General features: G+C 40.9%; 1 protein-coding gene across 7 annotated transcripts; it reads left to right on the forward strand.

Moving 5' to 3' along the window:
• The first annotated feature begins 33 nt into the window (after nucleotides 1–33).
• Nucleotides 34–14,299, forward strand: LOC125525592 (cysteine-rich receptor-like protein kinase 26). Of its 7 annotated transcripts, XM_048690604.1 has the most exons (8): nucleotides 40–398; nucleotides 10,632–10,703; nucleotides 11,117–11,273; nucleotides 12,035–12,299; nucleotides 12,500–12,719; nucleotides 12,812–12,938; nucleotides 13,186–13,299; nucleotides 14,152–14,299. In XM_048690604.1, exons 3-7 carry the CDS (start codon nucleotides 11,133–11,135, stop codon nucleotides 13,261–13,263), a joined length of 831 nt encoding a protein of 276 aa, XP_048546561.1. In that variant the 5' UTR covers nucleotides 40–398; nucleotides 10,632–10,703; nucleotides 11,117–11,132; the 3' UTR covers nucleotides 13,264–13,299; nucleotides 14,152–14,299. The 7 variants fall into 7 exon arrangements, 5 of the variants coding, with proteins under 5 accessions (XP_048546558.1, XP_048546557.1, XP_048546561.1 ...); XR_007291364.1 differs by having other exon boundaries at nucleotides 34–398; nucleotides 12,035–12,728; nucleotides 13,186–14,055; XM_048690605.1 differs by lacking the exon at nucleotides 13,186–13,299.
• The last annotated feature ends 1,509 nt before the right edge of the window (nucleotides 14,300–15,808 follow it).

The raw sequence follows: 15,808 nt of genomic DNA on the forward strand, positions 1-15,808 counted from the left end.
TTTCTATATATGCAACCCCGGCCCAACGGAGTGCCAACCAGCTGGTAGGTGGATACAATCTGATACAAGTTGTGAAATGAAGTCTTGTCTCTTTGGTCTTCCTATGTATATACTCCCTCCGTTCACTTTTATAAGTCGTTTTAGACAACTGAAATTGACCTGTTTTATATGCTGTCTGAAATGTCTACAAAGCCTTATAAAAGTGAACAGTAGAAGTAATTTTTTTTACTTACTCACCTGTCATTGCGCATACTTAATGCCTCTTCCTGCCCATCTCTTCATCACTATATATGCAATCCCAACCAGTTGCTGCTAGGTGGATCCAATCTCGTCTTCCCGCGCCTCTCTTCTACTTGGATGTTTCTTGAGTTGCCCAGCAGATTGAGCTTCCAGTCCAGGTTAGTGCTCCAGCTCCTGTAAATTCTTTTGGTAACAATTAACCAGCCTTTACTTCTACAGTTTGTGGAATTCTTTCTTAACACTTTCAGATCTGAAAACGGATAAAATATGACCTGTTAAGTAGAACATGATCTGTATTCGTTACTAACATGTACATGAAATTCCACTAGCGCAAGGCTGGGTCAAGAAAGTATTATAATCTTAGAGGAAATAATGCAATACCTTTACTATTTCCAATGACAAAAAATATTATTTCAAAAGGTGCTTAGTGTTAGCATTAATCTTGTCATGATGTATCAGCATGTTTACTTTTAAGTTTGCATGTAGTTTAGATGGTCTGGGGTAATGGTACACCGGCAAGATGTACGTGCGATGTAAGTTGGCACGAGATTGTGCATGGTGAGATGGTAGTGGCCGTGTGAGGCGGTGCACACGCGAGATGCCGTGCTGTGTGAAGCACCTGCACAAGACCTGGAGCCAACGGCCTACATAAGACTTAGCAGCAGAATAGGCCATGGAGTTAGCTAGTGCATGCACGTATGTAAGTTAGTTGAGATATGGTTGAGTGAATCTCACTAGTGCAGAATCGGGTTTTAGCGCCGGTTCGTAAGGGCCTTTAGTGTCGGTTCTAAACCGGCACTAAAGAGTGGGGACTAAAGAATCGGGTTGTACGCGTTATGCACATATATAAATAGATTTTTTCGTAGAACCGATCATTAATATATATATATATCATTGAATGTCTCACAATCACCATTAATTTTTCACGCATACACATGTATATATATACAATTTCTCCTACATGTTGCCTTGGTGCCTTCGGAGCACGATGACAAGTGGTTCATGCGGCGGTAGCAGGTAATAATATTCTCCTTTGGGATCTATGACCTGGTCGAGCAAAAATCCCGCTATTTCCTCTTGAAGTGCTCGTATGTGCTCCGTTGGTAGGAGCTGCTCCCGCACCTCTTTGAAGTGTTAAGAAGGAGATCAATATGCATGTGTATTAGTTGTGTGACTAGATATCGATAATGGTGTAAAAATTGTAAATAGTGTTCTGGCAAACGTATCCATTCCTGTCTTTGAGATTTGCTCCTTTCGGACGCCATCATGCGAATGTTCTCGAAAACGTAGTATGCACACACATCAGTCACCGGCGCCTGCTTCAGGTCCTTTACGAGAACATAATTTAATCAGATAATAATTAATCAAGCATGATAATTAATTAATGGTATTGAAATAAGAATTAAAAAGATGGTAGCTAGGTAGTACTACTGAATTACTGACCTTGGGTCGACACCACAACAGCTTTTTTCGCCATTTGCCTGGAGTCACCATGATGAACTTTGCCCAAGCCCTGCCCGCCGGCAAAGAAAATTAATAAAGGGGTTATTAAATATAGTTGATATCAGGAAATGACGAACTAAATAGGCCGAGATATAGTTAATAATGATTGAAATTACCTGTCGAGTATCCCCTTCACGATGATGAAGTCACTTTCTTTCTTAAGTAGTGAGTCCAGTACTTTAACTTTTCCTTCTTCAACTTTAATGTCTAACAAGACCCAGTGGAAACTGCATGCGCACACGTTTGCATGTCTTAATTAAGCGGGCATGTGCATAACACTAATCAACTACCCTAAATCCTATACACTTAATTATTAACATCTAGCTAGCTAGTAAGCAAAAACAGAATTTGCACTACAAGACAGTGTGACTCACCTGAAGTTGTAAGAAAGTAGTATATCTTCATTGCTATTGAGGCGCTCAAGAACTCTAGCATTTTATTCTCTACATCTTGTTTACAATAATCATATGTCCATGTCCGTTCATTAAAGGTATTTGGGTCAATGAACCCAATGCCATAGCGTCCAGCTTTCTTCATTTCATACATCTTCATCCTGCATAATACCACAAAAAAGAAAATATTGTGAGGATAATTAAAGATAATGATCGATCAATGAGCACTAAATCTAGCTTGATACTTAAATTACAGAAAGAAATCACTTACAGACAATAGCAACTGATGAGAGATTTGTCGAGTGCATCTTGATTGAATAACTGAAATAGTTCTGAACACTCAACGCACAGAGCTAGCTTATGGAAGTAATGCTCTTCCTCTTCTATAACTAAAAAACAGAAAAATTTATAACATTTCTATATAACTAACATTTCTAATATTTCTATAACTAAAAAACAGAAAAATTTCAAACATTTCTATAAATATTTCTATAACTAAAAAACAGAAAAATTTCTATAACTAAAATTTATAACTAAAAAACTAAAAAACAATGTGTGTGTGTGTGTGTGGACATGGCGGCCGGGGCAGGAGCTCACCGGCAAGGCGAGGCGACGGGGGGCGCCGACGGGGATGGCGACGACGGGGATGGGGACGGGGCGGCGATAACGGGGACGGGAACAGGTCGGGCGGGGACGACGGGACGACGGGGCGGGGCGCGGCGACGGGGACGACGGGGACGGGGACGGCTGGGGCGGCGACGACAGGGACGGGGCGTCAACGGGGGCAGTGACGGGGCGGCGACGGGGGGCGGCAGACGACGGGGCAGAGGAGAAGAAGCAGATGAGAAACTGAATTTTTTGAATTGTTTTCTTATATAGGATGGGCCTTTAGTACCGGTTGGAGCCACCAACCGGTACTAAAGGTCAATTTTGGCCAGGCCAAGCGGTGGGAAGCGCCCCCCCTTTAGTACCGGGTGGTGGCTTCAACCGGTACTAAAGACCCCCACTTTAGTACCGGTTGGAGCCACGACCCGGTACTAAAGGGGTGCGCTGGCGCAGGTGCGGTACGACAAGTTTAGTCCCACCTCGCTAGCCGAGGGACGTCCGCACTGATTTATAAGCTCCAGTGCGGTAGCTCTCTCGAGCTCCTCTTCAAAGCAGGCCTACTGAGCCTACCTGTTTTGTGCTGCCCTGTGGGCCTACTGGGCCTTTGCGGGCCTGCATCCTGGCGCGACAACAAGTTGGGTTTCTAGTCTTATGCAGGCCCCTGTGGTGCAATAGGCGGGCTTTTTTATTTTCTTATTTTTTTGCTTTATTTATTTTTGAGTTGTTTTTAGCTGTATTTAGAGTTTTTTTGTGAATATTTTTGCTTTAGGTACAAAAAATTACAAACTTTTTGTTAGTGCCGGTAGTTTTCAAATTTGAATAGTTTAAATTTTGAATTATTTGAATTTTGTGTGAATCACTAGTTTGTGAAAACTTAACTTTGAAAGTAGATTTTTCAGTGATTCTTTTTTCTTATGTTTAATATTAGTTTGTTTTATCATTATATTCAATTTGGTAATGCTTAGTTTATTTAAAAAATGAAATGCCTTTGTAACAGATGAGTTTTCGTCCGAAACCCTAATACTTCGAAATAGATTGTTCATTTTGTACACGAAGTGCATCCAGTTTTTGCCGTAACCCTCTCTACTTTTTTGCACATGCTATGTGGGTGAAATTATTATACCATGCCAACTTTCAACCTTTTCTGAGTTCATTTGAAGTGCTTTTCAATTTCAGGGTCATTTAGCTGAAAAAACCAGTAAATGCATGAAAGAATTTGTTTGCACATAAAATTTCTTCACGTTTCAAATGCCAAAACACATAACTACCCTAAATATTACAGAGATTCCCTCCTGGGTGTGAAACACAGAAGAAAGTGATGATAGTGAAGTCGATCACATCCCAGATCTTTGGGTGTGAAACTTTTTCTTTGCGTGTGTCCCTTTGCGCCGTAACCATGGAAAATCTTCATCATTTAACTGGATGCTCGGGTCAATATTCACCGTGAATGGAGCAATTGCATCAAACTTTTCATAATCTTCTGACATGTCTGTCTTGTCATCCACTCCCACGATGTTTCTCTTCCCAGAAAGAACTATGTGGGGCTTTGGCTCATCGTACGATGCATTCGCTTCCTTATCTTTTCTTTTTCTCGGCTTGATAGACATGTCTTTCACATAGAAAACCTGTGCCACATCATTGGCTAGGACGAATGGTTCGTCTGCATACGCAAGATTGTTAAGATCCACTGTTGTCATTCCGTACTGCGGGTCTTCCGTTACCCCGCCTCGTGTCATATTGACCCATTTGCACCGAAACAATGGGACCTTCAAACCATGTCCATAGTCAAGTTCCCATATGTCCTCTATGTAACCATAATATGTTTTCTTTACCGCCTTGGTTGCTGCATCAAAGCGGACACCACTATTTTGATTGGTGCTCTTCTTATCTTAGGCGATCGTGTAAAATGTATGCCTATTTATTTCGTACCCTTTGAAAGTCATTATATTCGAAGATGGTAACTGGGACAGCGAGTACAGGTCATCTTCAATAGAGGCATCATGCATGGTACGTGTCTGTAACTAGCCGGCGAAAGTCCTCATTTGTTCACGTGTAATCCAGTCATCAGACCGCTCCGGGTGTTTGAAGCGTAGAAAATTCTTGTGTTCGTCCATATACGGAGCCACCAAGGCGGAATTCTGTAGAACTGTGTAGTGTGCTTCAGTGAGAGAATATCCGTCCATACATATTATTTGATCCCCTCGTAGCGTGCCTTTTCCATCTAGTCTGCCCTTATGCCGTGATTCAGGAACACCAATCGGTTTAAGGTCAGGAATAAAGTCAATACAAAACTCAATGACCTCCTCATTTTCATGGCCCTTGGAGATGCTTCCTTCTGGCCTAGCACAGTTATGAACATATTTCTTTAAGACTCCCACGAACCTCTCAAAGGGGAACATATTATGTAGAAATACAGGACCGAAAACGTTAATCTCTTCGCATAGGTGAACTAGGACGTGCGTCATGATGTTGAAGAAAGATGGTGGGAACACCAACTCGAAACTGACAAGACATTGCACCATATCATTCTCTAACCTTGGTATGATTTCTGGATCGATTACCTTCTGAGAGATTGCATTGAGGAATGCACATAGCTTCACAATGGCTAATCGAACATTTTCCGGTAGAAGCCCCCTCAATGCAACTGGAAGCAGTTGCATCATAATCATGTGGCAGTCATGAGACTTTAGGCTCTGGAACTTTTTCTCTGCCATATTTATTATTCCCTTTATACTCGACGAGAAGCCAGACGGTACCTTAATACTGAGCAGGCATTCAAAGAAGATTTCCTTCTCTTCTTTGGTAAGAGCGTAGCTGGCATGACACTGATGTATGTCGTCTTTTCCGTGCATACGTTGCTGGTCCGCCCGTGCCTCAGGTGTATCTTTTGTCTTCCCATACACGCTCAAGAAGCCAAGCAGGGTCACGCAAAGATTCTTCGTCACGTGCATCACGTCGATTGCGGAGCGGACCTCTAGGTCTTTCCAATAGGGCAGGTCCCAAAATATAGATTTCTTCTTCCACATGGGTGCGCGTCCGTCAGAGTCATTCGGAACAGGTTGTCCGCCAGGACCCTTTCCAAAGACTACCTTCAAATCCTTGACCATATCATGTACATCAGCACCAGTACGGTGGCGAGGCTTCGTCCGGTGATCCGCCTCACCTTTGAAATGCTTGCCTTTCTTTCTTACGGGATGCCTGCTCGGAAGAAATCGACGATGTCCCAGGTACACATTCTTCCTACAATTATCCAAATATATATACTGTCGGTATCATCCAAACAGTGCTTGCATGCACGGTATCCCTTGTTTGTCTGCCCTGAAAGGTTACTGAGAGCAGGCCAATCATTGATGGTCACAAACAGCAATGCCTTTAGGTCAAATTCTTCCTGTGCGTGTTCATCCCATGCACGTACATCTATTCCATTCCACAGCTATAAGAGTTCTTCAACTAATGGCCTTAGGTACACATCAATGTCGTTGCTGGGTTGCTTAGGGCCTTGGATGAGCACTAGCATCATAATGAACTTGCGCTTCATGCACAACCAAGGAGGAAGGTTATACAAATATAGAGTCATAGGCCAGGTGCTATGGTTGCTGCTCTGCTCCCCAGAAGGATTAATGCCATCTGCGCTTAGACCAAACCATACGTTCCTTGCGTCACCTGCAAACTTCTTCCTGTACTTTCTCTCGATTTTTCTCCACTGCGACCCGTCAGCGGGTACTCTCAACTTTCCGTTTTTCTTACGGTCTTCTCTGTGCCATCGCATCGCCTTGGCATGCTCTTTGTTTTGGAACAAACGTTTCAACCGTGGTATTATAGGAGCATATATACCACATCACCTTGGCAGGAATCTTCTTCCTGGGGCGCTCACCCTCGACATCACCAGGGTCATCGCGGCTGATTTTATAGCGCAATGCACCGCATACTGGGCAAGCGTTCAAATCCTCGTACTGATCACCGCGATAGAGGATGCAGTCATTAGGGCATGCATGTATCTTCTTCACCTCTAACCCTAGAGGGCAGACAGCCTTCTTTGCTTTGGACGTACTCTCGGGCAATTCGTTGTCCTTTGGAAGCATATTCTTTATCATTACCAGCAACTTTCCAAATCTCTTGTCAGATACACCATTCTCTGCCTTCCATTGCAGCAATTCCAGTGTGGTACCCAACTTTTTCTTGTCAGCTTCGCAATTCGGGTACAACAATTTCTTGTGATCCTCTAACATGCGCTGCAACTTCTTCTTCTCCAAATCACTTGCGCAGTTTCTCTTTGCATCAGCAATGGCCCGACCTAGATCATCAGCGGGCTCATCTGATGCCTCTTCTTCAGCTTCTTCCCGCATTGCCGGCTCAGCTTCTTCCCTCATTGTTGTATCATCGTATTCAGGGAACCCATGGCTAGGATAGTTGTCGTCGTCCTCTTTTTCTTTATTGTCTTCCATCATAACCCCTCTTTCTCTGTGCTTGGTCCAAACATTATAGTGGGGCATGAAACCGGACTCAAACAGGTGGACGTGAATGGTTCTTGACTTAGAGTAATTGTGATCATTCTTACAGCCAGCACATGGATAAGGCATAAAACCATCCGCCCACTTGTTTGCCTCAGCCGCAAGCAGAAAAGTTTGCACGCCATTAATGAAATCGGGAGAGCATCGGTCATCGTACATCCATTGTCGGCTCATCTTCATTACACAACACCGAAAAGACCAAATAAATACAAGTTCATACATAAAGTTCATACATATATAAAGTTCATACAATACTTAAATGCAACAAACAAATAACTCTCTAGCTAAAGAATTTAAATGCAACAACAAATGCGATCAAGATCGTAACTAAGGTAACAATTGATCCAACAGCATAATGATACCAAGCCTCACTATGAATGACATATTTTCTAATCTTTCTAATCTTCAAGCGCATTTTCTCCATCTTGATCTTGTGATCATCAACGACATCGGCAACACGCAACTCCAATTCCATCTTCTCCCCCTCAATTCTTTTCAATTTATTTTTCAAATCCTCGTTTTCTCTTTCAACTAAAATTAACCTCTCGACAATAGGGTCGGTTGGAATTTCTGGTTCACATACCTCCTACATACAAATATCTATGTCAAATTGATGGGCATAATTTTTCATAAACACGAAATGCAACAAATAGTTTTAAAGGAGAATATACTACATCCGAATTATAACAAGAGCGAGGGCTAACGGGGACGGATATCAAAATCATGGCACTATGTATAACAAACAACGTACGGGTAAGATAATTATACGAGTAACTATATATCCAAATCACACAAACATCAATTTTTTATATAAAACATTCATAAACAAGAGGCTCACCACAAGGTGGTGCCGGCGACGGGACGGTGCGGGCGATCGACACTGGTTACGACGGAGATTTAGAAGGCACTAAGTAAATAAACCACACCTACATATGCAAACTAAGTGTTATTTTTGACCTCAAATTGCATATAAATCAAATTCTAGCACATATAATTCCTCCCAAATTACTAAACTCACAAATTAATCACTATATAAAGCATTGCAAGGGCTAATCAAGCAATGAGAGATGAAAGGACAAGTTACCAACCTTTGTGATCATTTGAATAGATGAGGGCCTTCAAATCTTGACAAATTTTGGGCAAAATGTGTGATGAGCTCGAGAGGAAGAGGGGAAGAACAGAGAGGAGAGGGGAAAGGGGAAGAACAGAGCGAGCTCGGGTGGACGAAGGGTTTATGTAGGACGACCTTTAGTACCGGTTCATGACACGAACCGGTACTAAAGGTGCTGGAGGGGCCCCAGACTAACAACATCCTGCCACCACTCTCTTAAGTACCAGTTCGTGGCACGAACCGGTGCTAAAAGTTCGCCACGAACCGGTACTAATGAGAGCTGCCTGGCTAGCCGTTGGAACCGGCACTAATGGACACATTAGTGCCGGCTCAAATTCAAACCGGCACTAATGTGCTTCACATTTGACCTTTTTTTACTTGTGTTTGTCAAGTTAGTTAGTACGTCCATGTAGCTGCTGGAGGTTGCATGCAGCAACATTGGTGGAATAGATGGCCATGTCCTGGACGTGGGCATAGGAAGCGGACCAGGGTGTTTTGCCTGGCCGTGTTAGCTGAAGTATTTATACTTTGCATATAGAGTAATAAAAGAGACCGAGAGGACTAGAGGAAAATGTAGCGCCTATGTTATTCACTGAGAGACGAGGCAAAGCCAGCTTTCTCCTTGGTGAAGTGCGTGCGTGCGTGTGTGTGTGTGTGTGTGTGTGTGTGTGTGTGTGTGTTTAGAGAATCCTTGAGCTGAGAGAGTTGCAAGAGAGAGAAGAAGAGGCGCTGCAAGGTGGCGCGCCAACACTTAACTAATGGATATTCCATGAAACATTAAAAATTCATATTTTATTCAGGAAGAAGTTTCTATGTCGAGTTTTATACAAAGCTAGAATATCTGTGGGGTTACCACTTTACCCGCTTTAGAGAAGTACTCCCTCCATTCCAAAATAGATGTATTTTGGAACGGAGGGAGTACAACATAAGAAAGCAAAACCAAAAAAAAGGAGAGCACGTACTACTCCATGATCAGCACCAAACAAGGGAGCATCTTCTCAATCGATTTCCATCAGCTAACACCTTCTCAGTCCACCTGTTAGTAACACCTAGCAGGATGTGGATTGTAGATCTTAGAGAAAAACAGCGCCGTGACCGCCTCTTGACATTTTGCCGGCAACAAGGTCTTCCTTTGTAAAGACAGATCGGTGGAAAACTGTGGTGGCGGCCTCTGCAGTGTGCGTGTGCGGTGACCACTGAGAGTGCGCTAGACCGGTGTGTTCCTCAGGCCCGACAATGCGGCTTGGTTGCGGCCTGCGGCCTTAGATGTTGGGGTTTGGCATGAGGCTTGGGTATATGGCTCAGACAATCTGCAACCCTTCATCAAGTTGATATGAACAGAGACAAATGTTGGCAAAATGGTGGCTTCAGACTTATTGATGTATTACTTTGTATGATCTTCGTGAATAATTAATAAAATGACTGCATGCATCGCCCTGATGTAGAGGCCGGGGGTTATCCTCCTTTTAGAAAAAAAAAGTCTTCCATTTATGGCTTTATGAAGAACATGACCAGGAGAAGTACAAACTTTGCAACTAAAACACCAAAATCATAGGAAGCTAATATGTTAAGATGTAAAGAAAGAGGAAAAATTCAGATTACTTATCTTATCTCAAAAGCTCAGGCTCGTGAATATTGTATGTTTAGGTAATGCTTACATAAGCTGCATTTGGGATTAATAGTTGTGGCCTGCAGAAACTTTGCGATTAAAATTTAACCGCGACCCCTAGAAAACATTGTTTTATGTATCAAACATTGTATTATGTTTGAAATCTTGAATAGTTTGACTAGCTATGATTGTAGGACTTTTCAGCAAAGGTAAGGGTGAGGGTGAGAATGTTGCTAATCAAGATGGGAACTTTTGTTTAACTTAATTAAGATAGTAACTTGGTTTCTCTAGCAGAGTTCTTCGTGCATATCATTAGTGAGGGTGTACGCGTTGGAAAACATGGACAAGGGTGAAACTAGTGAGTCGTAACATGCAAAGTATCGAGTGCTCTCAACAACCGTGGGAAAATATATGCATGGTCAATCCCTGGGAGCTTTCACATGCTGCAAAATATAGTGTTTTCTTCCGGATCTCATGGAGTAACTCACAATCTTTCAGTTTCGATTTGCTTCTCATTCCAACTCCGTTCATCTCTACATCACACTAGGCTTTTGAACAATAGTAGCAGTACTCTTATCTTAATTTTATACATAGTATGTTCGTATATATTCTTGTATAAATCTTACAATGGTATATTTTATTTTGTTTTTATGTAACAGGGTTTTATTACATCAATGGACATTGTGTAGAAGTTTCGATTTGTGCTATCGGACACACTAACACACCAATAGGTATGCAAGTTATTGCTGCAAAGTGCCAGCTCACGAAAAATGTTCACATAAAACAAGTAGAAAATACAAATAAAATAATTGTTTACAGTGGATTAGGTACGTGACTTGGTGCTTGAGTTATGGATTCACGTATATACTTGTAAACCTTAATGAAATAATCCTCGGAAAATCTATTAATTTTGTAGAACATAGGCATGATTGCGATGCACATTTGTATTTTCTTGTTTCATCAAAAGAAGATAACATTAGGATACAATTATAATAGAGCTGCTTTAAATATGTATTGGCACCTAAATGATTTACTAGACAATTTTGATGTGCAATTTCAACTGTTATAAGATAGTTCTCCATTCAACTGTGCTATATTAGTAAAATGAATATTGTTAGTGTTGAAAGTTCATAGTGTGAAATAGATTACAGGGCAAATAAATGGATCATGAGGTCTTGGAGCGTATAATTGATGGAAGACAGAAGCCAACGGATATACCATTTCTTGTTTTGAAGGATATCACAAACAATTTCTCGGATGATCGAGAAATTGGCCATGGTGGATTTGCAACAGTTTATATGGTAATGTTATTTTCGTCAGAAACTTGGGGTATATGTCATCTAAATATCTCGTTTCGAATTATTATCATCCTACCTACTTGAGCAGTCCTCGTGTTATCCAACTATATTAATAGTCGGTGTTCCCATCTAGTTAATATCACAGTATATATAGATGATGCATACGTCCCCAAGATACCAAATAGTTTTGATGGTGTATTGTGCCTCATATTTTTCCGCTTTTCTGGTGCTATATTGTAGACATCGACACGGTCCTGTTTAAAGTCAGTACAAAGTTGAGTCACTTATTTTCAGACGAAGGGAGTACATGATTAGACCTAGACCCGGCCGTCTCGGTACTCGACTTTGAAGCCGACTAGGACAAGCTTGCAGTACTCTGTTTATACTAGGACACCAACAACTCATGGGGCGCAACCCATTATGTACGTGGAAACTTGCCATATTAATTAGCAGACCTACACGATTGCAACTAGCCAGTAATTTACTTGCTAACTAGAATATGTTTAGATTATTTTCCGAAGGAATCCTTGTGTCTCACCTTTAGTGTACAAGCTTGGGCGCATGCATTGATTGGGTGGCTCCTCTTTTCCCCAGCATGTATGTTTGGTGGCGCGAGTGTTGCATTTCCATCAGGTGCCTTTATTTGTGCTCTTTCATAAAAAGTTGTGTCTACTGGGTGTTGCATAACAGAATTCTGTTTTTTCCGCACAACACCTTCGAATCAGCTAAATATTCTTCAAATACTAACAAGAGAAGTTAAACAGGGTGTCCTCCCAAACGGGGAAACCATTGCTGTAAGAAGGATAAGGAGCAACCATTCAAGCAGTGAAACATATTTTCATCATGAGGTTGACACCATGTTAAACATTGAACATGAAAATGTTGTACGGTTACTTGGCTTCTGTGCTAGCACACAACAGATAGCCATAAAACTTGAAGGATTGAAAGAGCATATTTACGCTGAGGTAAGAGAAAGATTGTTGTGTTTTGAGTTTATCGGCAATGGAAGCCTACAAAAATACATTACTGGTACGAAACCGCATGCAACTCTCATCTTTACTTATTTGTGTTTTTCCTTTTTAACTTATTTTTGACACATTTTATCCTTGGTCAATAAGTGAGATAGACTGGAACACAATGTTGAGGGTTATTTGTTGTGCACTATATAGCATGCATAAATCAAATGTTGGAAACTTTCATGGATCAATGCTACTTTTTCCATTATGCAGATGAATTAAGGGGACTTGAATGGAACACCCGTTATAAAATAATTAGAGGCATTTGTGAAGGTTTGTACCATCTGCACCAGGAAAAGCACATATATCATCTGAACATGAAACCTGGAAATATACTGCTAGATAATGATATGGTTCCAAAAATCACTGATATTGATTTATTGAGACTTGATAAAAAGTCGCAAAACATGAGTGGAAAGCGACTTGGAACACTGTAAGCTATGTATGAACTTATCTTGCTTTCTTAACATTTACTATCACATTTTCTGATGCAATAATGCATTGAAATGCCGGCCTTTTATGTAGGGGATATTGTGCTCCAGAATACCTATCTCAGGGAAAGATGTCATTCAAAACAGACATGTACAGTTTGGGCATTATAATTGTTGAACTAGTGACAGGAGAAAAGATGATTCGTGGTAATAATAACAATGTAAGTGGGGTTTATCTCGCCATGCAAGCAATCTCTTTTAGGAAATATTCGAAGTTTCTACCTTGCATATATTTTTCACCTTTTTTTTACTAATTCTACTTAATTTTCATACTATGGTATTTGATGGCATGCATATCTTCCTAACTGATACATATTAGAAGAGAAATATAAGCCATGCGATGATCTTTCCCAAAAACCTACACAAGACTGGAAGCTAATTATTAAAAAAGGGTAATTTGATTTGCAGATATCACCATTTCATAGATTGATTCTGATGATGGTAACTTCATATGAGCCTTCAAACATTTATATTTCATCCATGTAGCATCGTGTCACCGGCCATGCCCCTTTCCACCTTCCGGTACTCACTGAACCACACTTACTCTTTGCCTCATAATCTAAATTGTATTGCCTCCGTCCAGAAATACTTGTTGGCGAAATGAATAACAATGCATGTATCTAAAAGTAAAATATGTCTAGATACATCCATTTCTCAGACAAGTATTTTTGGACGCAGCGAGTATCAGTATGGTAGGTTATATGGTTAACTGGATCCAGGCCACTTAACCTTTCACAAATTTGGAATAATGCCATTACAAAAGCCAAAGTTGGATATATACCACCACAACTTTGCAATACATCTACATATGCCATTCTCTTCACTTAAGAGAACAACGATTCATTAACCTTGTATGTCTATGTATATTTTGGTACTGACCATAATACCCCTATCCTATGGTGCACAACATGGATTAAACAAGAGATGCCAACTCCTAGATTTTGACAATTAGTTAAGTGTATCATCTTCCTTCATCAAAGTACTTTGACATCATTTGGACATTATTTGGACAAAATTTGGGCAGCACTTTGGTAGTATTTTCCAATTCTTGCACATAAAATTGGAACAAAATAACAAAATGGACAAGCGAGAAATAAATTTAGAATCAGTATTCACATATAGATTCGTAAGCACATTAAACACACAAGTCCATGGCAAATACATCACATAAATAAGATTAATTACCAAAGGGAGGTTCCAGTTCAATCAACAATCAATGTTGCTAGCCACCAAGCAATTGAAGAAGCCTTTTCTGCATCAAGTGCATACTTACTCGAGGTATAATAGGTGCAAATGGAACATTCTTCTTGGCCTTCTTCTATTTAGAGGTAGTCTTCACAAGGGTTGTTTTCTTGGTGTTTTCTTGTGTTGTAGGTTTCTTCACATGGGTCTTTCTTCACTCGTGATGTACCTTTCTTCACATGGGCCTTCTGCTTTGGCCTTCTCTTGTGATGTAGCTATGTTAACACATATCTTCTTGGCTGGTGTGTTGGCCTTTTCATATATTTTGGCCTTCTTTGGAGTTCTTCTCAAGTTTTTTCTCTGCATTCACCGCATGTGTTTTACATTGAGAAATAACAGACTAAATTTGGCACTTGCAGGGACTAGCCCATGTCTTATTTTTTTAAGAATAAATACCTATAGAGCCAAGGCCCAATGTTTAAGATTGACACAATTAATAATTCACTCAGGAAAGTGCATCAATTTACCTTAAAAGATTTACTAGGATTTCATCATCTTCTGCATCAACATTTGTTATGGCAGTTGTTCCATCACCTTTGTTTCTATGATGCACAATAGATGAATCGTTTTTAAGTTGGACTAGTTATGAAAAGGAATTTAGAAAATACTTCAGGTGTAGAAGTTGTCGCATCACCTTTTGTTTATCTGTCTATATGGATCTGGTACATCTTTTGTAGGTATATCATTATCTATTGCCATGTGTTCATTATGCATGCCAATGCAATAGGCATGGTTATTTGGTCATAGGCTGGACGACTAAGCATTAGAGCCGTTTTAGGATGCCATTTTGATATGTTTTTTTGCATCATCTACAACATGTTCATTTTTCCTGATCCGCTAGAACTCCAACCACCTGCACTAGTAGCTCTGTAACATCCAAACCGCGCCCCACACAATGCTTTCTTGGCCACCATAGGAGTTTTCACCATAATCTTGATGTCGTTTCCATACAAGCATCTGCATCGGAGACATACAATCATGCTGACTTTGTCAACACTAACCATAGACACTTGTAGAAGTTGCCTGTACCATTTTCACCGTCACCATAGAAGCTTTTGTCGGCTCTCACCCATCAGCTCATCAGCCCTGATCTTGGACTTCAGCTCATCACACAGCCTTTGCCCCTGGCTCGTTTAGCACAAGCATCTCTCACATGCTATCCATGACATAGGGTTTCTTCTAAAACCGTTTTGTGATGGTGATTCCATAAGTTGTATGCCAAGTTCATTTTAGACTATTTAGTAAGTAATAAATGATGAAGAGTATTGGATGACCATTTTCTATGTTAGATAACTATGAGTTAAACAAATAATAAATTAGATTCCATATATCTAACTGTGAGTGCCAACTATTTTTCTCTACTCCTGTAAAAAACTGAGTTGGTGGTGATGGTCTGCCTGCCATCTTTCGTTTATGAACGTCCGATCTGCATCCAACGCACATGAGACAATATGCGACGATACTTCAAAACGACACCCAAACTTCGTTACACATTTCTATACCACTATATAGTGTAGGAATAAGTTTGAATTTGAACCATACGGTCTACACATCCAATGGAGAGTAAGTGGAAAATCCCTACAACATGGCCCGTTGATTTCTTCATCCAACTGTTGAAGGACACGTCTGCTCTGTCTCCCATCGCGCTCGCCATCCAGGTTCCATTTCTCCTCCCCAGCGTCCTGGCCTCCCTCGTCCATTGGCACATGCACGCGTCTCACATCTTCCTAAAGCGTTACCTAGAGCTGGCTTAATTTCGTTCCATGAGAACGCGCAGACCTCAGCATCA

Source organism: Triticum urartu, chromosome 7, assembly GCF_003073215.2.
Source record: "Triticum urartu cultivar G1812 chromosome 7, Tu2.1, whole genome shotgun sequence".
NCBI classification, from domain to species: Eukaryota; Viridiplantae; Streptophyta; class Magnoliopsida; order Poales; family Poaceae; genus Triticum; species Triticum urartu.